Source organism: Dendroctonus ponderosae, unplaced genomic scaffold, assembly GCF_020466585.1.
Source record: "Dendroctonus ponderosae isolate FM_Combo_2020 unplaced genomic scaffold, Dpon_F_20191213v2 Dpon_F_20191213_243, whole genome shotgun sequence".
Classification (NCBI taxonomy): Eukaryota; Metazoa; Arthropoda; class Insecta; order Coleoptera; family Curculionidae; genus Dendroctonus; species Dendroctonus ponderosae.
The window spans coordinates 6,648-28,311 of NW_026018451.1; the positions used below are offsets into that span (position 1 = coordinate 6,648).

The following is a 21,664-nucleotide window of genomic DNA, read 5'->3' on the forward strand; positions in this document are numbered from 1 at the left end:
TCGCTCAGCATCCTCAATTTGTCTAGCTTAGTAAATACCTACCGGTCCCTAATTGTACACTTTCTCAACTGCGCTGCCTCTTTTAAAAATTCGCATCTTTCAAACTAAGGCCAGTAAAAATTTGAACTTTTCACCATCTTTAGAGAACACGTGCATCTACAAATGCTGAATGTTTTATAGAAATCTGTGAGAATCCTCAACTTGTCCAGGTTAGTTAGTACCGCTCCCTAATTGTATGCGTTCTTCAAGTGCACTGCCTCCTTTAAAAAATCGCATCTTCTAACCTGAGGCCAGCAAAAATTTGAAATTTTTACCGGTCCGTTGGCTCTGCAAATGCTGAAAATGTTATACAAATCGCCCGGAATCGTGATATTTGCCAGCGTAATAAATGCCGATCATAAAATGGATGTTTTTACTCCAGTGAACTTTCAATTTAAAAAATTCTCATATTTCAAACTAAAGCAACTAACAATTTGAAACTTTCACCATATTTAGCAGACACTTTACTCTACATATCTATACGCTTGCGCAAATAGGAAGTCAAACAAAAAACTTAACAATTGTGTTTTCGCGTCAGTAAATAAAATGATACATTACTGCAGGCTTCAAACAGATAAGAAGGAATAAAAATAGTTACATCTTGCAAACTAAAGCAAATAGCAACTTGAAAACTATCATCTTTAGCAGATATTTGCCTCCACATTTGTGAACAATTTCATAAAAATCGCCTTATAATTTTTGCAGCTTAATAAATATCGATTTGAAAATAGATGTTTTAACTCAACTGGACCCTTTATTTTAATCAATTAGCAACTTTAAATTTTGACTGTATTTACGAGCCACTTGGTTCGATTGATTTGTAAAATTTCATAAAAATCGTCCTTAATTTTGCATTTTTGCCGACTTAGTAAAGAGCGATCTGAAAACAGATGTTGTACTCATCTGCGCTCTTTCCGTAAAAAAATGCATCTTCCAAACTAAAGCAAATAGTAATGTGGAAATTTCACAATTTGTGGAGCACTTTTGTTTCTACACATGCAGAATGTTTGATAAAAATCACCCATATCCTGATTTTTCCAAGCTTAGTAAATTCAAATCAATGCATAAACTTTTTACTCAACTGCGCTTTCCTGAAAAAATCCCATTTTCTACACTAAAATACGTAGTAGCATTTAGATATTTTCTGGCATCTTTAGAAAAGACTTGGTTTTACAGAAGCTAAAGGTTTCATAAAGAATCGCAAGAGAATCCTGCTGTTGGCCATTGGAGAATTTCACCATTTCTAGAAGACAATTGGGTTTTTGCCGGCTTAGTTGGCAAGTAATACATTTTTAAACTCAACTGCTCTTTTATTTATTAGCCTCTTTCAAGCTAACACAATTAGCAATTTGAAATTTTCACAGACGAMTTTTAGGAATGGTTAAAAATCTCGATTTAGCTATTGAAAAATTTTAGGAATGGTTAAGAGTCTCGATTTAGCTATTGAAAAATTTTAGAARTAGTTAAGAGTCTCGATTTAGCTATTGAAAAATTTTAGAAGTAGTTAAAAGTCTCGATTTAGCTATTGAAAAATTTTAGAAGTGGTTAAAAATATCGATTTAACTATTGAAAAATTTTAGAAATGGTTAACAATCTCGATTTAACTATTGAAAAATTTTAGAAATAATTAAAAATCTCGATTTAGCTATTGAAMAATTTTAGAAGTGGGTAAARATCTCGATTTAACTATTGAAAAATTTTAGAAATGGTTAAAAATCTCGAWTTAACTRTTGAAAAATTTTAGGTGGTTAAAGATCTCGATTTAACTATTGAAAAATTTTAGAAATGGTTAACAATCTCGATTTAACTATTGACAAATTTTAGAAATAATTAAAAATCTCGATTTAGCTATTGAAAAATTTTAGAAGTGGGTAAAAATCTCGATTTAACTATTGAAAAATTTTAGAAATGGTTAAAAATCTCGATTTAACTATTGAAAAATTTTAGAAATGGTTAAAAATCTCGATTTAGCTATTGAAAAATTTTAGAAATGGTTACAAATCTCGATTCAGCTATTGAAAAATTTTRGAAGTAGTTAAAGGACTCGATTTTARCTATTGAAAAATTTTAGAAGTAGTTAAAAATCTYGATTTTAGCTATTGAAAAATTTTAGMAGTAGTTAAAGATCTCGATTTTCACAATCTTTAACAATCTTGGATTTACAAATGCACAAAGTGTCATCAATGCCACYTTTTATCCTGATTTTTGCAAGCTTAGTAGATACCGATATCCAAATGGATGTTYTTAATCAACTGCGYTCTCTTTAAAAAAATCCGTCTTGAAAACTTAAGCTAGTAGCAATTTGARAATTTCCTAATCTTTAGWACAYCATTGGATCTACTGATGCTGAAATTTTGATAAAAATCGCACAAAATCTTGATTTTTGCCAGCTTTGTAAGTGCCAGTCCTAAAATGGATGTTTTTACTCAAGTACGCTGACTYCTTTAAAAATTCGSGTCTTCCAATCTAAGGCCAGGAAGAATTTGAAATTTTCACTATTTTTAAACTGTTTTATAGATATGGAAAATTTTATCGAAATCTCCATTAATTTTGAATTTTGCCGCCAAAAAATACCGATCTCAAAATTGATGCTTYTSTWCCGMAGCGCTTCTTTCGAAAATAAATCGTTTCATCCAAACTGAGGCGAGCRGCACTTCAAAATTTCGCTTACTTTTAGAAGACATGTGACTGTGAAGACTACTACAGAACGGTACGTAAAAATTGCAAATAATCTTAATTTTATTCAGTTTTTTACAATACTGCGYTCTTCTSTGAAAAAAAMCCCATCCTCGAAACGAACGCAAGCAAGTAGCAAATTKAAATTTTCACCATCTTTAGAGAACAAGTGGCTTTTCAGAAGTTAAAAGTTTTATAGAAATCGCCCAAAATTTTTCCAGCTTAGTCAATATCGGTCCCAAATTGAAAGTTTTTTCAACTGAGCTATTTCTTCAAAAATTCGCATTTTCCAAAATAATGCTAGTAACGGGTTGAAAAATTTACTGTCTGTGCAGCTGTGTTAGCAAGGAAATACCTAACTATAGATGCAGAACATTTCATAAAAATCACTTTTTATTCTATTTTTTTTTCAGCTTGGTTCAAAACTCCGTTTTTTCCTTAAAAAATTGCATCTTGCATACTAAAGCAAGTAGCAATTTTCACCATCTTTAGAGGAAACTTCGAGCTACAAAATGCGCCAATTTTAATATCTTAAAGATTTTGTATCACCGAAACCAACACAAATACATTTTTTTTCAAAAGACAGAAACTAAAGGTTTCCTTAAAAATCTCCCAGAATCGTAATTATTTGTTCGAAGTTGGAAAAATCTCCATCTTTGAAACAAAAGCAAGCAACGAATTGAAATTTTTACCATTTATAGAAGACACTTGGCTCTTCCAACGCGGAAAGTTTTATAGAATTCGCTCAGAATCCTCAATTTGTCCAGCTTAGTAAATACCTACCCGTTCCTAATTGTAAGCTTCCCTCGGCTGCGCTGCCTCTTTTAAAAATTCGCATCTTTCAAACTAAAGATAGTAAAAATTTTAAATTTTCACCATCTTTAGCAGACCGTTAACGCTACAAATGCTGGAAATTTCATAGAATTGTGAAACCCCGGAATTGTGATTTTTGCCAGCCTAATAAATGCCGACTACAAAATGAATGTTTTTACTCGATTTAACCCTCTATTTAAAAACCCTCCATATTCCAAACCAGACCAACTAACAATTTGAAACTTTGTGGTTGAATTGTGCACGCTTTTTGAGCCTGAACTGTAGCTTAATCTCCACAATCACACTCAAAAATATGAAATTTTCCTTTTTACGATTTCGATTTTATTGCACTTTTCCTTGGACTATGAACCAAAAAAGACCCAAAACTGTTCAATTTAAGTATATATTTTATACAGTCGTCTACGAAATCTAGTTCTTAGGACTATTCTACCTGCAATTCCATATAAGACAGATAGATCTAAACAATTATACACCAGAAAGTTTAGTGAGCGTGATCCAGTACAATTCCTTAGCCCAACTCACCCTCAATGTATATTAAAGTATAAAACTGTATATAAAACTTAAACGTAAATCTCAATCGCTAGTACATTAGTTATTTGTCATTTACATAAGAAACGCGAAACAAGTATTATTTTCATTATGTATTACTGTTGATTAGGAAGCTTCGGTAAAGTACATAAGGATACATGGCTACATAAGCTTATACGAAATAACATGTATTTACATTTCGGGTTAAAATGCCCTCAAAGTACAAGTTGCTTTTTAAAAAACCGTTGATATACAGTGTGCGAAATTTTGTGTGCAATGTTCTAGTGCCTAAATTAGAGGGTTTTCTATCGTTTTTTAATTACAGAAAACGTCTCACTTTAAGAAGAACAGGCAATTTAAAAAAATGTTCAAACCCTCCCAGTTTGGAGAAAATGCGCAATAACACACTTTTTACAAGGGTTGAATGCAAACAAATCACTGTGCTTGCACGTCTCTTGATATGATTCGAGATATGGATTTTCCGCGTTTAATCAGTCTAGACTTAAATAGCTATCAAAATGACTCACATTATGAACAATATCATCGTTGGTTTAAATCGTGCAATGATCGACGACTTCGATTTCAGCAAGCAATAAATTACTTTACACAAATGAGACAGTTAGTGATTACACAGGACTACCGTTACACGTTGACTTACCAATAAAAAAATATAAATCTAATCAAGCTTTGGTATATATGGATTGATCGGTGACAATCTAGATGAGATTTTAGGAAGTTTTGAGAGATTGAGTCCCGGGCATCTCAGAGCCTTGAGGACTCACGTAAAGTCTCTTGATACCATTCACAGTTGCCTTGATTATGGTGCCAGCTCTTTACTGGCACTCTGAATTATTGCTGAAGAACGTGAAGTGTAATTGTTAAGGGGGCACATAGGGCGGCGGCTTCCGATAGGTGGGGGTAGGTTTCGGTCGGCTTTGCCGCCCATTGTCCTGAGTGCGAGTGAACGGTGGTGGGGGCTGATACGGCTCTGAGTCCTCCAGCTTCACTGAGCCACTTTTGCTGTACTCGGGCGGCGCTAGCGGCGGCTTCTCGTCTTTGAGGATAACTGGCGCTTTGGTCCCGGGCTCTGGCTTTTCCTCAAGTTCCTCCTGGAAAATCACCGGGATGCCTGGAAGAGTCAACGCCGGTGTATCGGGGTTGGAACAATTGCCCAGTTAGGCTTACCTTTGTTGCCGTATGACTGTCTCCCGTCCTCCTCCACGTTCATTTTGCCCATTCTCCGCTTCCGATAGAGGAGACAGGCGGCCACGAAGGCCACAAAGAGCATGATGGAGATGATGATGATGGGAAGCACCAGGGTGAGCATGATGTCGTTGTCTGCTTGCGGCTGAGGAGTCTTCTCTGACGGCGCCTGCACTTCGGGAGTCGGAAGAACCGGCGGCGGCTTAGATTTGCAGTTGCCTGCAGGACAAGACTTTAAACCCACAAAGTCACGGCAATTTCAAAACTTACCGATGTGGTGAACCTTGATGGTGGATATGGTGAACTCCGGTCCCATGATCCGGTGCACGGTGCTTGAAATGCTTCGGGAGTCGCTATGTAGCAGATACTCCAGCTGTTTGATTTCCTTATGAGGACAAACGTCTACAGGTAACGACTTGTTGAACCAGTAGACCACGGTGGAGTCCAGGTGGGAGTCGCGTTTAGCGACAAACGGTCGGAAGTGGAAGTTGCCGGGCGTGGGCTCTTTGAAGATTTCCTAACAAAACATTCCTGTTTACTTCGAGAGTTCAGTTAGAAACGGTAGATTATTTCCCAAACTAAGAGAGCGAGAGCAATATGAAAATTGAAAGGTTCTTTCCAGTCTATTTGCATTAAGAAAAATTTAGTATACAGGATCAGTCGAAAAGCTGCGACAAAGCGAAGTTCCTTTTTCTGAAATGGAACACCCTGTGCATTAGTCAATGATTGAATTTTCCTCGACATTCTAAGGAAAAGTCGTAGACACATTCGATGTAAATTTAACCGTTTTGATGAAATCGGGTTGTTAAAATTTTGAGTGTCTACACCTAATTTTTTGTGTTTTAGTTGAAGTGAGGCCTCCGTAAGACCGTATCCGTGACAAAATCCACACGATGACTCAGGAAAAGTTCAGCAACTACTTACTTAGTTTTCTACTTATTACGCACAATACTAAACGCATTCCCCTCGTAGCGCTTTCGGGCAAAGTCAAGGATATGTGGCCGTCGATGTCACAGCGGGAGCAACAAGGACAGTGATATAAAAATCAGTGTATCATCGTTGCACCAGCTTCATATACCAGGGTTGAACAAAATGAAATGTGTATCAGACACCCGAAAAAAGAGTCTGAATTTCCTTCTCTTCTCTCACAAATTTTAATAACCCCGGATGGGCTTTCAAAAATAGTATTACGACTTGTTGGATATTTTCAACCGCTTTGAAAAAATCCATTTTTAAAATGTGAAAAGTTTTACCAAAAAACTCTTAAGTGGAAAACAACAGAAATAATGAATGTTGAAAACTTGTCTAAAAAATTTCCAGACGCAAAATTCTTCCGGTTTCCAATCCCACGTTTCGTTTGGCGTCGCTTCAAAACCTGAAATGAGACTTAAGAAAAAAAAAGTCGATTCGAAGCCACGTTTAAGCTCTTTTGATCTCAATTTCCAGCTGAAGCTTTCATTTGATGTGGCTTCCAGACTTAAGTCAAAAAAAGTCCACTTGAAGCCGATTTTAAAAAAACTCCAAGGGCGAAATTCTCTCGGATTCAAATTTCACCGTTCACTTTCCTTAGCTTCAAGCGGTTCAAGGTTTTGTTTTAAGAGTCTTTAAAAAGGGTTCAAACCCAAATTTATTTCGGTTTTCAGCTCCACCTTTCATCACCCATCCTTCATTTGGCAATACTTCAATGTTTGAAATTGGACTTTGGAGAGAAAAATGCTTGTTTCGAGTTTAAAAAGACTTCAAACGCAAAATTATGTCCGTTTTGAGCTTCACCTTTCATTTGTGGCTTTAATGTCGTACACGAGAGTTTAGTAAGAAAGTTGTGAAAGTATTTGGAAAAATTCTTTTGAATTTCAGTTAGTAATTGAAGACTTTCTTCTCTCCTCTCTCATCTTCTTAGATACTAGAGAATTCTTCAAATAAACCTTATTCGATATTTTCCGCCGCAACAAAAAATATCATTAAAACGAGAAAAATAAGCAAAACAGCACGCGAATAAGAAAATAGAGTTCACTCTTTCAAACCGAATCCAATCAACAAAAATTGTTTCAAATTGAAAAAATTAAAGAAAAACTTTTTTTGAAGTTTAAACAAAAGTGAACAATCACAAAGACAATAGAAGTGAAAAAACGAATTTCTGAGCCTCGGTAACACTGCGATGAGCGTCATTTCGGTTGTTGCCGCCCTTTGAGTTAATGTGTTCATGAGTTATAACTCAATCATTAACCTGTTAATGAGTTATAACTCAATCGATAAAATCGTGAAATTTGTTCCTGTGAAAAAGTGCAGAAAAGACAGCCGCACGTAAATGTGTGTCAATGGTTTTATTGATTACTAATTATAACCAAACGGTGGCCGCGGTTGTGGTGACTTCCGTTGCTTATTTTCGTTCAATTTTTCCTTTTGCTGTATTTGTTTTACACTTTATTAGTCGTTAGTATTAGATCTAGCACACATTTAGAGCATGGATGTTTTCCTACCATGAGCTTCTCCACAAACTTCCGCTGCAACCCGGCGTTACTCGAGAAAGTATCAAAGGGCAGGCCGATGGTCATGCTGAACTCCACATTGTAGGGCCGCTTGGCTGCAGGCCGCACGTCTACAATCAGACTATCCTTGCCCTCCATCCCTCCAGAGTCGATGCAGATCAGGTAGTATTCCGTAATGCCCGCCTTTTGAGGGATCCCGTAGAACTCGCGATTTTTGTTGTCGAACTGCAGCCAACTAGTGGCAGGAATCGGCGTGCGATCCGCCGTTAGTAGAGTGATGTTCAAGGTCTGCGGATCCACATCTTCGGGATCGTAGAAGGTGTCCTGCAACAGGTGGAAATCACTCGAGAGTGCTCTACAGCCAACAAAATCCGTTGCTTACGTCTTGCACTTTGTAGACTAGCAGCTCCCCCAACGTGGCGTTGACTGTGTCGATGGGATTGCGCAGAATTGGGGGGAAATTGGTAGGGAGACTAACTGGGGCGGCAGGAGTCGCTGGGGCGGCAGGAGTAACGGGGGCTGGCTGCTGTTTGCAGGTCGTCAAGTCGTAGCTGAGCACCTTGGTGGCTCTCAGGCTGGGAGCTAGCGTGTAGCTGAGCTCCAATGAAGGGTCCCCCCGGTCGTTATCAGCCAGCATCTAACAAAGCGGGGTTGTACATATTGAAAGTGAATATAAAAAAAATTTGTATATGTTTAAGACCACACGCTAGAAGAGCCGCCCACCTCGTACAGGCTGAGAATTTCCTGCCGGGGACAGTAATTGGTGGGCAAGGAGTCGTTGGACCATGCAAACACCACAGGATCACTCGTATGGTTGATGTAGCGGACAGTGATTTCCGACATATTGGTGTTGTAGAGCCTGCCGAGAGCTCGCAGAACCTTCAGGGACCAGTCCACATAGTGGGGGTATTCCTGGAGCTTTTCGATGCGCAAATGCACTGCAAACTCATGGTTTACCACTCGGTCGAGCCGGTGCTGCTGAACCTGCACAGTCAGCTGATCCTGCTCATAGGCCCCGTCTTTGTCCGTAGCCCGGACGATGTAATCCCAATGCGAAGCGTCATCTGGCAAAGGCCTAGAAGACGCAAAACCTTAAAAAATCACAATTTAAAGCGAAAATAGTAGAACACTCACAGCCCATACAGCTCCCTACGGGCTGGATTGAACTGCAACCAGGAGGATTTGGGGATGGGCTGTCCATTGCTATCCAAAACCTGGAAAGTCAGGTTGTATCCATCCTCAGCGTCCCTGAAGGTGTTTTTGGGGATCTCCAAGCGGAAAATCTTTCCAGCAATCACTTGCGAGTGCTGCAGCCGGTTCTCAATGTAGGGCTTGGTGTTTTTGGGCTCTGGAACAAACCGCACCGTTGCCTCCGTCGTTTCTTGGACGAAAACTTCTTGGGTTGTGCTGGGGGCGTGGCGAGGGGTGGTGGCTCTGCTCTCCTCTTGCTCAGTGGTAGGATTCTCAGTGTTTGGCGGCTCTTCACGAATCGATATCGCCTCCGTGGTGGCCTCGGAGGTGCTGGGGACTGCGTAGGATGTGCTAGATGGAGGCGGACTTTCTGGCCTAGAGGTGGTAGTAGTGGAGGTAGTGGTGGTAGTGCTGGTGGTAGTGGTGGAGGTCGTAGTAGTGGAAGCCGCGCCCTCTTCAGGCGGCGCGGTGTCTGGCACAGAGTAAATGGGCGGTTCAGCGTCCACAATGATCTCGGAAGTAGTGGGGGCCTCTGGGGTGGAGGAGTAGACAGCGGTGGAGGCATGCAGGACCGATGTTGCCACCTCTGCATCTTCTAAATCAACGAGTTTTCTCTTTAAACTTGAGGGAAAAATTATTGATCGATATAGAGTCGAAAGCATTGCCAGCATTACTGTTTTCGTAATAGATTTTTCTTTGAGTGCCTGTTCAGTCATTTTTCTTGCGTCTCTTAGAAGAGCAGAATAAAAAAAAGTCAAAAGAACTTTAAACATTTCTTAAAAATCGCCTGCAGATGACAAAATCAAAACTTTATTCACATGTAGAAGGCACGTTGCCAGACAAAACGCACTCGAAAGTCTGGTTTCTGAGAAAATAAATGTCACACTGAGGCTGCATGAACTGCCACAAACTTCTGTCGCAAATTTAAAAATCTTGAAAATAGCCTGAAGATGACTCAAATTCGAGACTCTCCCCTTTATAACACGCACTCTACTCAACAAAATTAATTTAAAGTTTAACCGTAACTGAAGTAGTTTCGGAGGAAATAACTGGGAAACTCGAAATTTTTTATAAATTTGTGAAAATTCCCTGAGGATGAGTCAAAATCACAACCTTTTCTACTAATAGAACATGCCTTGCCCTACGATATGTATGCAAAGAGGACACTCCAACTTTTCTAAAAATTGAGAAGGCAACTTCCAAACGTAAGCGAGTAAAAGCAACTTCAACAATTCAACGCACATTCAAAATTTTTTCTAAAATTGCCTGAAAATGTCTCAAAATCGAAGCTACTTCCACATATAGAACTCATTCTAATCTACAAAACGCACTCAAAAGTAACTGCAGCCTAATTCAAGTTTCTGAGAAAATAAATGCCAATCTGAGATCTGTATCAACAACATCGAAACTCTATCGCATAATGGAAAAATCTGGAAAATGACCTGATGATGAGTCAAAATCGAAATTTTTCTCACTTATAAAACGCAAAAACGCGTCTTCTTCAAAATGCATGCAAAAGTGAAGCCTGGATTGACTATTTTCTGAGAAACTAATTGTGAAACTCCGTGCTGCATAGAGAACCACAAAGTACAAGCAAAATTAAAAAAAAAATAGGGAAAAACCCATGAAGATAAGTAAAAATGGATGCGTTCTTCACTAACAGATCACATCCTTAGAAAACACACCCAAAATTTCTCAGCTTGCAAGTTACAGAGTAAAGAAATGTTAAACTCCTATCGGGGAAAACCCCCACGGAAACCAGACGCGATTTTCAAAAAATCTCGAAAATTGCCTGGAGATGTCTGAAAATCGAAACTTTTGCCTTTTGTAGAAAGGACATTTCCCTACAAAATGCATAGAAAAGCAACTCGCTCACTTTGTCAGTTTGTGCATAAATAAATGCCAAGCTCCCGCCAGCAAAACAACCTGGGTAACCAAACGCAATTCTGCAAAATTGTCGATAATTTCCTAATGATAAATTTCAGAACTTTGCTAGCTTATAGAAGGGACTTTGCCCTCACACAACACACCAAAAATTACCTTTCCCACATTTCAACTTACAGAGGAAAGAAATGTAAAAACTCTCACAAAAACCAAACGCGATTTTGAAAGACTTTCAAAAATTGCCTGATGATAACTAAAAATTGAAACATTTGGCGCTTGTAAAACCGACTTTTCACTGCAAAATACATATAAAAGCGATGCTCTGGGTTTATTACGTTTTTCAAGAAAAAAATATCAAACTTTGGCCTGCAAATACAACCTCAGAAACTCAAAACGCAAATTTGCGTTTTGTTTCACAAGTAGTGAAAATTTGCCTGTAGATGACAAAAAATCTAAAATCGGTTAGCTTATCTAAAGGACTCTGTTCTCATAAAACACATTCAAAAAGTTCCCATTTCGAAAGTTACAGAGAAACAAATGCTGAATTCTTAACAAACACCCGACGCACTCTGAAAAATCTTGCAAATTACCTGATGATTATTGAAATTATAAACTTTTGCCACTTGCAAGAAATGCTTTGGACTGCAAAATACGTACAAAAACCATGCTCTTGGTTGTATAGTTTTTGAATAAATAAATGCAAGATTCCGGTCTGCAAGAACAATTTCGTAAACTAAAAGCAATTTTGAAAAGTTGTAAAAAATTTCCTGTAGATGACTAAAAATTTAAACTTCGTCCACTTATAAAAAGAACTCGCGTTCACAAAACGCATCAAAATTTGTTTTTTTCGCGTCGCAAGTTACAGAGGAAAGAAATGCTAAACTCTGGCCTGCAGAAACCATCACGAAAACTAGATGGGATTTTAAAAAATTCTTGAGAATTGCCTGAGAATGACTTAAAATCGAAACATTTTCCACTTGTAGACGAGACTTTGCCCTATAAACTTAATACAAAAGTGGCCCTCTAACTTTGCAGCTTCCGGAATCAAATAAAGGTTAATATATGCGGAGCGTAGTTTGACTATAAGCAAAAGCAGCATGCAGCTTAATATTAAAGAGAAAATGTTTAATGAGGACTTAAAATCTGAACCTTTAGGACTTTGGGAAAAAACTTTTCCCTGCAACATACATACAAAAGCAAGTCACTCGGTTCACTAGTCTCAAAATAAGTAAATGCCAAACTTCGCCCTGTAAAACCATCCTCGTGACGTGAACCGCAATTTTGCAAAATTGTGGAAAATTTCCTGATGATGACTAAAATTGACAACTTTGTGCCGTTTTAGAAGGGAATTTGATCTTGAAAGCGCATGAAAATTAACTTTCTCACTGGGCAAGTTACAGAGAAAATATATGCTAGAACCCGACCTGCGAACACCATCAAAAACCTGACGAAATTTTTAAAAATTCTTGAAAATTTCTTGATGATGATATCAAATCGAAACTTTTGAGATAAGTAGAAAAGCCCTTGCCCCATAAAATGCAATCAAAGGTTCCTCTCTACCTTCGTTAGATCCTGAATAAATAAATGCAAAATCCTGGCCAGCAAAGCAACATGATGATAACTAAAATTGGAAACTTTGTTCACTTATAGATGGGATTTTCCTCTCTAAAACGCATCCTAACTCGACTTTGTCATTTTGCATGTTACGGAGAAAACAAATGCTGAAATACGGCATACAAAAACCCCCACCGATCACCGGACGCAATTTTGACAAATTATTCAAAATTGCCTGATGATGACAGTAATTCGAAACTTGTGAGGGGAGTAGAAAAGACCTTGCCCTATAAAATGCATGCAAAGGTACTTCTCTACCTTTGTTTGTTCCTGAATAAATAAATGATAATTGTCGGCCTGCAGAGTCACTTCGCAAACCAAACGCGCTTTTGAAAAATTGTGGAAAATTTCCTGATCATGACTAAAATTAGAAACTTGGTCCACTTATAGATGGGATTTTGGTCCCCAACATGCATCCAAACTTGACTTTCTCACTTAGCAAGTGACGGAGAAAATAAATGCTGAAATTCGCTCTGCAGTAACCCACACCAAAAATTTGACGCAATTTAAAACAATTCTTGAAAATTACCTGAGGATGACTGAGAATCGAAACTTTTGTGACCTGTAGAAAAGCCCTTGCCCTATATAATGTAAGCAGAGGTACCTCTCTACCATCGTTAGTTCCTAAATAAATAATGCAAAATCCTGGCCAGCTAAACAACCTCGTAAACCAAGTGCAATTTTGCAAAATTGTCGAAAATCTCCCGATGATGACTAAAATTGGAAACTTTGTTCACTTATAGATGGGATTTTGCTCTCTAAAAGGCATCTTAACTTGACTTTGTCATTTCGGAAGTTACGGAGAAAACAAATGCTGAATTCCAGCCTACAAAAAATCCCACCAAAAACCTGAATCAATTTCGAAAAATTATTAAAAATTGCCTGATGATGACAGTAATTCGAAACTTGTGAGGCGAATAGAAAAGGCCCTGCCCTATAAAAAGCATGCAAAGGTACCTCTCTACCTTTGTTAGTTCGTGAATAAATAAATTATAAGTGCCGGCCAGCAAAGCATCTTCGCAAACCAAACTCGATTTTGAAAAACTATGGAAAATTTCTTGATCATGACTAAAATTGGAAGCTTTGTGCACTTATAGATAGGATTTTGCTTCCTAAAATGCATCCTAGCTTGACTGTCTCACTTCGCAAGTTACGGTGAAAATAAATGCTGCAATTCGCTCTGCAGTAACCCACACCAAAAACTTGACGCAACTTAAAAAAATTCCTGAAAATGTTCCTGATGATGACCGAAAATCGAAACTTTTGACACCTGTAGAAAGGACCTCGGCCTACAAAATGCATACAAAACCACCTTCCTTCCTTCGTTAGTTCCTGAATACCTGAATACACTGATGTCACATTCCGGTCAGCATTCCTTAATGGTGATGATTAAAATTTGAAATATTACTAAATTATAGAAGGCCCTTTTGCTCGCTAACAGCTTCCAAAAGTGACTTTCTCACATTGCAAGTCAAAGTTTTTTACTTTGACTAAGTGCTAAAACGGGCCTGCAAAAGATTCAAACTGCAATCAATCGAAATTTTGCAAAATTACCTGATGATGACTGAAAATCGAAACTTGGTCTACTAATAGAGGACATCTTGCCCCACAGAAAGCATAAAAAATTGTCTTTCTCACTTAGCAAGTTACAAAGGAACTAAATGCTAAACTCCTGCCCGCAAAAACCAGACGAGATTGCGAAAAACTCTTGAAGATTGTCTGATGACGCCTGACTATCAAAATAGTAAATTTGCACTGATGGAGCAGACGCTGCCCTATTAAATGCATAGAAAAAACTGGCTAGATCTATTGATTTCTGAGGCAAAAAGTGTGAAACTTCGGTCTGCTTCAATAACAACACCATCCAAACACTACCTTGAAAGTTTCTTGAAAAACAACTGAAGATGACTTGAAATCGAAACGTTTTCCCACTTATAAAAGACAACTTGCCCAAATATAAATTGCTTAGCCCCTGATAAATAACTGCCTGCAGCAATAAATATGTCAGGAATGTAGTTTGCGCGTGTAATAGTTTGCGAACAAAACGTGAGAAAAACTGCTGCTTTTTGCGTCATTAGACCGTTGCCGGCAGGAATTTAGCTCTAACGTTTCCCTGGCACGCAGGGCCATCATCTTCAGAGAAGTGAACGCGTCAAAAGCTCACGCTGCGTCTACAGTTCAAACAACGTTTCATCAGAGTATTGAGTAACAAACTAATGAAAAGTACCGACTTTGCCAGTTGAAACAACCGCCAATTGCTGCAATACCTTCAATATCGACTTCCTGCGTTGTCGGGACCATTTCCACAGGTGTGAAGACCGGCTTATTGAACATCTGGCGGGAAACTTCGGGAACGATAGTTTCGCTCTCAATGGCCTCATCCTCAGTGTCGTCGTCGTCCTCATCGTCGTCATAGTTCTGATCATAGTCGTAGGTGACATCGAAATCATCACTTGGCTTGAGGATGTCGATCCGTGTGGGACCTGAACTCTTAGGTGGTTCTGTAGGCAATGATGGTTGGGTGATTGTTCTCGATTGCTCTGGAAGCGCCTCTTCTATTGGCTGCAAACAAAACACCGACTCATTATGGAAGAGCTGTTGCTTTTGTGTCTGTGGAGGCTACGGGTAGTTCAGTTTTGGAAGAAGCTCAGAAATGTCTGAGCAGCCGCTTCGAGAACTGTTTGAAATTGGTGGAATATCGCAGAAAATTATTAGCTTTAAAAAGTTGGAAGCAACTTGTTAAAATGCCGCAATAGTCGTTTGATTTTCTAAAACACTTGAGATAGAAACCTTTTTACCTCCCAATTTATTCCATTACTAGCAAATATTTAAATGATATTGAAAATCTAAACTTAAAACAAAGTCGACGTTGTCAAACAGTTTAAGTTATCCGAAGCCACGTTTCTTATACCAACATTTCGAATCACTTACCAAGACCGGTTCAGACTGACCCTCAGTGACTTTGGGCTCACCATGATGATGGCGATGAGGATGGGTGGTGGTGGACGCAGCGGTTGTCGTTGACGTGGTAGAAGTCCTGGCAACAGTGGTGCTGGGAAAAGTGACTGGCTTGCTGGATGTGGGCGGATTGGCTTCAACGTCGCCCAGATCATCTTCATCGTATTCTTCATTGTAATCGTCATCATAGTCTTGGTAGTAGTCGTTGTCGTAGTCTCCGCTACCTGAAATCGCCCAAAACCTCCGCATTTGCCGACTGTTTCAAACGGCCAGCTGAAACCCACCAAAGTTATCAGTGGCCTCCCTTCGGTTGCGCAAAATCGGCTTGGTTTCAGTCTTAACTCTCCATCCAATCAGCGGCAGTCTGAGCACTTCTGCTATGGTGCCGTCTCTGGCCTGTTGCTTCAAGTTGTGGATCAGAAGCGCTGTGGATTCCCACAGCCGCCCATCGCAACCCACTGGCACCTCCAGGCTGGATCCTGACTTTCTTCCAATTCTGGTCTGGATGTTTCCTGGACCCGCCAGAACCACTGCACTGTCCGTAATATCATCGTTGCCCGATTGAAGCTTGAACGTGAAGGCACTCTGGAATATCCAGGATTAGTGGAAATTTTCCAATAATTCCTTGTTCCATCGCTTACTTGCGGAAGACTGAGGAACTTGGCAATGTTGTTGATGGCGACAACTCGCTGTTTGGGCTTGATGGCGTGCAGATGCCTGTCCAGCAGTAGTGTGAGGACGGTGTTGTCTTCCTCTGGCTTGCAGCTCGGAGTTGCCTCCGGGGATTCTTCCAGAACTCTCAGCTTCAGGATTTCAGAGGCCGTTTCCTCTCCCAGAGTGGTCACCTTGAGGTGCAAAGTGCCCTCGTCGCCAGGCAGTGGGACTCCCCAAAACCAGCCAGTGTGCTTGTTGAAAACCAGCCAGGAGGGCACGGACTTAGAATTCTGCGCTTTGGCCTGGAAAAGCTCTGTTTGTTCGGGAAAACGTCCCACGTTTCGCCCTGAATTTATTGGTTCTTACCACAAAGCCACGTGTGGATTTTCCATGCTGCACTGCATAGTGGAAAACTTTGCCCACAACAGCCGTTTGGACATTGTTTGGATAGTACTGAGGCCTGATTGGTGCCATCAGGGCTTCGTGCATTTCTTCGGGCGTATCGAACGTGAAACCATCTTCCTGCGCCTGAACGGAAAACACCAACAGGATGGAAAAGAGCAGGGATGACTGAAAGCGGGAAGTCATCCTGGATCTGGTTGGCTTTCGGGTCACGCTTTCATAGTGTCTGGAAAGAATTAAGGAAATTAGGCACAAGGTTGCCAGAACAACTTGTTTTTTTGGTAATAAATTTGATAAAATTCTCGTAACAAAATAAGTAATGTTTGAGTGTTTACTCGGTAGTTTTTCTCGGGTCTTTAGCAGAGCATAATCGAGACAAATCAAAAGTCCACTCAAAAACTTCTGTACTGTTCTGTTCTTCAAAAAAATTTATTTGCAAACGTCTTGAAAATAGCCTGATAACGGTACAAAATTAAAGTTTTCTTAGTTAAAAGATGGACTGTTCCCTAGAAAATAACTGTGAAACTCCGGCCTGCATAAAGGAGWAGAAAATACCAACAACATTGCAAAAAAACACCTGAAAATTCATTGCGGATGAGTGAAAATTGAGACGTTATCCACCTATAGAACATACTTTGCTCTACGAAACTTGGAGGGCGATAACTTTTTAGTTTGGCAAGTTTCCGAGCAAATAAATGTCACACTATAACCCACTTAAATGCCCGTAAAAATCACATCCAACTTTGAAAAATTTCTGAAAGTTGCCTGAAGATGGCGATTGAAAATCGAAACGTTTCCGACTTCAGAGCATAGCTTGTCCTCCAATTATTTGCAAGGGCTATTTTCTCACTTTGTTAGTTCCGGAGTAAATAAATTCCAAACGCCAGTTTGCAAAAATAACTCTTTAAACCAAATGCAGTTTTGCAAAAATGTCAAAAATTACCTGATGATGATCGAAAATTGAAACTTTGTTGCCTTATATAAGAGGCATTGCCCCATGAAATATTTCCAAAATTGACTTTCTTACTTCCCAAGTACAAATGTCATATAATATTGACTCTCTGGCTTTAACTTCCTAATGAAATAATGAATAATAAATGTTAAACTACAACCTGCTGAAATATCCGCAAAAACAGTTTGCAACTTTCAAAAATCGCCGACTTAAAACCGAAACTTATGGCACTTTAGGCACAGATTTAACTCTGCAAAAGTACATACAAAAGCGACTCTCTCGCTTTGGTACTTTTTAAATCAATTAATGCCAAACTCCCGCCTGCAAAAACAATCTCTCTAACCAAATGCAATTTGGCAAAATTCTCAAAAATTGGCTGATGATGCAAACACCGAAACTGTGTCCACTTATAGAAGGAACTTTGCCCCATAAAATGCACCAGAAACCGGCGTTTTCACTTGGGAAGTTAGACTGAAAATAAATGCTAAACTTTGGCCTGCAAAAACCCCTGAGAATACCAAACACGATTTTTAAAAATTCTTGAAAATCGGCCGATGATGGCTGAAATCCGAAACTTTGTTCAGTTGCAGAAGGAACTTTGCCCCATAAAATACATTCGAAACTGACTTTCGCACTTGAGATGTTACACAGAAAATAAATGCTAAACTCCTGCGTACAAAGACATCCAGGAAAACCAGACGCGATTTTGAGAAGTTATTGGAAATCGTCTGATGATGACTGAATTGAAGCGTTCTCAACTTACAAACAGACGTTCCTCAAAAGGTGATTCTCTAAATTTGCAAGTTGCTAAGCAAATAAGTGTGAAACTACGATCTGCAAAACCAACATCGTTAGCCAAACGCAAATTTGTAAAAAATTGCCTGAGGATGACTGAAAGTCGAAACTTGGTTAGCGTGTAAAAAATACTTTGGCATGATAGCAAAATTAATCCAAAATTGATAAACTCACTTCGCAAGTTACAGAGCAATTAATTGCTGAACTCTAACAATTAGACACAGTGAAAGTTTTACCTGCTGAAAGACATTAAATGTTAAAACATTTTCTGCTAAAGTCTAGGAAGTAACCCACACCTGATAAATAGAGCGTACTTTTTTGCATCAAATGCCACTGAAAGCATCTTTCGATCGTTTCTGGTTTAGCAGAAATCAATTTTTATTTGGAGTCTTGCATATTCTACTAAACGACACTAATATTCAAACATTCTCCAAAAAATCCCCAAAATCGCCTTAAAATTACTAATCGCCCAGTAGATAAAGTGACTCTTTCTCTATCAAAAATCAGTAGGTGCATGTTTCTGTCTCTTCCGGTGCGCCAGTAATCAATTTTTATTTAGAGGCTGGTAAATCATCTCTACTAAACGACACTAGTTTTAAAAAATTGGCCTCAAAATAACCAAAATTGCCTTATGCTTCAATACTTGCGCGCTAGATAGAGCGGGCTTTTCTCTATCCAACGCCAGTGAGCTCATGTTTCTAGTACATCTGGTTTTCCAGCAGTCAATTTTTAATTAGAAGTTTGGAAATCGTCTCTTGAAAGACAGAAATATTTAGAAATTCCCGAAAGCAAAATGACCTACCAGAAGACGCAAATTTTTTAACTTTTGTCAAAAATATCTGTGAAAGTTTCAGAATAGCAACTTGCAAAAGCCACCAAGGCCATGTTGTCATATTTCATGATTTTTCAGCAACCTGTGTAATTACAATCAGAAAAATTCGTCTCGTTCGGTAGTTAAAGATTTTTCCTTAAATGTCCGCCATTGGCGGGTTTTTGGCTCATATTTGGAAGTTACTGAAAAAGAAGCTTCAACTCCGATTAAAGCCAAAATTTGAATATTTGTAGCTCAATAAATCAGTTACACCGCATGTGATTACAGTCTGGAAACTTCCTTTACTTTGGAAGTTGATTTTTTCAGTAGTAAAAATCGTTTTTTTTGCTCATGGTTGGAAGTTGCTGTGAACTCTTTGCTTGCTGTGAACTACTTTGCCCAATTGTAGCTCAAACTATCTGCTATAATTTGTGCAATTTCAATCAGAAAACTTCTTTTTGCTTTGGAGTTTTTTGGCTCATCTTTGGAAATTGCTGAAAAATCAGCTTTGACTCCGAATGAAGCCAACCACTTTCAACTATTAAATACCAGTTTTCTCTATCAAATTTCACTGGTTGCGTGTTTTGATCTCTTCTGGTTTACGAGTACTCCATTTTTATTTATAGGCTTGCATAGCCGCTACTCTACTATTAAACACAGTACTATTTTAAAATGTTCTCCAAAATCCCTAACATGGCCTCGCATTTAAAAATCACCCAGTATATAGAGCACTTTTCTGAAACAAATGGCACTGGACGCATGTTTCCATCCCTCCTGGTTTCACACGAATGCAATTTTACTTATATGTTTGCAAAACTTCTAGCCACTAAGCGATATTAGAACACGCTGATTTTCAAAAATTGGCCAAAAACTCTCGCATAATAGTTTCAAGTTGAAACTCGCACAGTTTATAAATAACATTTTTGCCCATCAAATACCGTGGAGGATATGGTTGTGCCTCGTCTTGTTCTACAGTATTCGATACAATTTTGAGACTTTCGGACGTTGTTCCTACCCAGACACGAATATTTAAAAAATTGTAAAAAATCCTCCATTACGCCCATGAACTTGCAGTTTTCTCGGTACATAGAGTGCCTGGTTCTCTATCCAATGCCACTGAAACCATGTGTTCGTCTTTCCTAGCTTTCTAGGCATCCAGTTTTACTTAGAGGCTTGCAAATCATCTCTACCAAACGACATTTATTTAAAAATTTGCTAATAAATAGCAAGGAGTTGGAACCTCGCCCAATAAATAGAGCATACGTTTCTCTATTGTTCGTATCGTTGAATGCCTCTACCTCTTTTAGTTTCCCAGTAATTCATACCTATTCAGAAGCCTGCAGACTCTCTCCTAAAAAATATCAATATTTAAAAATTCGCTGCGGAATCCCCAAAATGGCTTTTAAATTCAAAATCTCCCAGTAGATAGAGCGCAATTTTCTCTATTAAATTATGGCAAGCGCATGTATCCACTTCTTCTTGTTTTCCTGTTATCCAGTTTTATTTAAGGGTTTGCTAATCCGCTTTATTAAAAATCATTAATATTWAAAAAATCTCAATCTGACTGAATTTAATATTCACCCGGAAGATAGAGCCCGCTATTCTCTATTAAATTCAACTGAAGGCACGTTTCCAACGCTGCSGGTTTCCCAGTARTCAATTTTCATATAGCGACTTGCAAATCTTCTCTAGGAAAAGGCASGAMAAATTTACAAATCGGCAAAAATATTTTTAAAARCCATTTGAATTAGAAAATRGCCGGGAAAACAGAGCCGCTCTTCTCACTCAAAGCATATTAAGCCAATGATTTTGTCTCGACTTTTTTGTTATTTAATATTTKAATCTTGCTTGCACTTGCACCTGCTAGAAGACACTGAAATTCAAAAATTAGCCAAAAATTCTCCATTAAAGTTTCCGAATGGAAACTCGCCCAGAATATAAAGCGTATTTTTCTCTATCAAATGCGCCTCAATGCGTCCCTTGGATTTTGGATGTTGCACTTTTATTTCGAGACTTACGGAACATCTGCCTACTGGAAGACGCTCATTGTTAAAAATTCCTGGAAAATATCCGATACAGTTTCAGAACAGCAACTCTTCTTGTATAGAGAGTCGGATTTGCTCTATTAAACGCCGGTAAGGCGGTGTTGTCGTATTTTCAGATTTACCGGAAATTAGTGTTGAATTAGTTCCGTTAAAAAAAAATGACACAGATTTTCAGAAATTCGTTAAAAATTCCCAAATAAAATTTTCCAGTTGATGTTCACTGGTTGAGGTTCACTATGACTCAGTATATGTTTGCGCCTCTTCTGAGTTCAGAAAAATTAATTTTCTTTGGAGGCTTTCGGATGTTCCTCACACCAAGTCACACAAATTTTTTAAGCTAGCCAATAATTCCTCAATTTTGGTTCAGAATTAAAACTGGGCCAGTATATAGAGCGTATTTTTCTCTATCAAATGCGCCTCAGCGCGTGTTCAGAGCCTCTTTAGGTTTTTGGACGTTGCACTTTTATTTCGAGGCCTACTGAACATCTGCCTATTAGAAGACGTTCATTGTTAAAAATTCATGGAAAATATCCGATACGGTTTCAGAACAGCAACTCTTCTTGTATAGAGAGCCGGATTTCTCTAATAA

At 38.7% G+C, this 21,664-nt stretch overlaps 1 protein-coding gene across 1 annotated transcript; it reads right to left on the reverse strand.

Annotated features, from left to right (window-relative positions):
* Positions 1 to 3,917: 3,917 nt before the first annotated feature.
* Positions 3,918 to 16,720, reverse strand: LOC109544333 (dystroglycan 1). The gene is made up of 12 exons (XM_048664432.1): positions 16,437 to 16,720; positions 16,058 to 16,372; positions 15,701 to 16,001; positions 15,390 to 15,640; positions 14,726 to 15,020; positions 8,904 to 9,555; positions 8,493 to 8,844; positions 8,152 to 8,406; positions 7,761 to 8,093; positions 5,551 to 5,797; positions 5,263 to 5,499; positions 3,918 to 5,206 (listed from the first exon to the last, which is right to left on the reverse strand). The coding sequence occupies exons 1-12, from the start codon at positions 16,656 to 16,658 to the stop codon at positions 4,956 to 4,958; spliced, it is 3,711 nt and encodes a 1,236-aa protein (XP_048520389.1). The 5' UTR covers positions 16,659 to 16,720; the 3' UTR covers positions 3,918 to 4,955.
* Between the last annotated feature and the right edge of the window lie 4,944 nt (positions 16,721 to 21,664).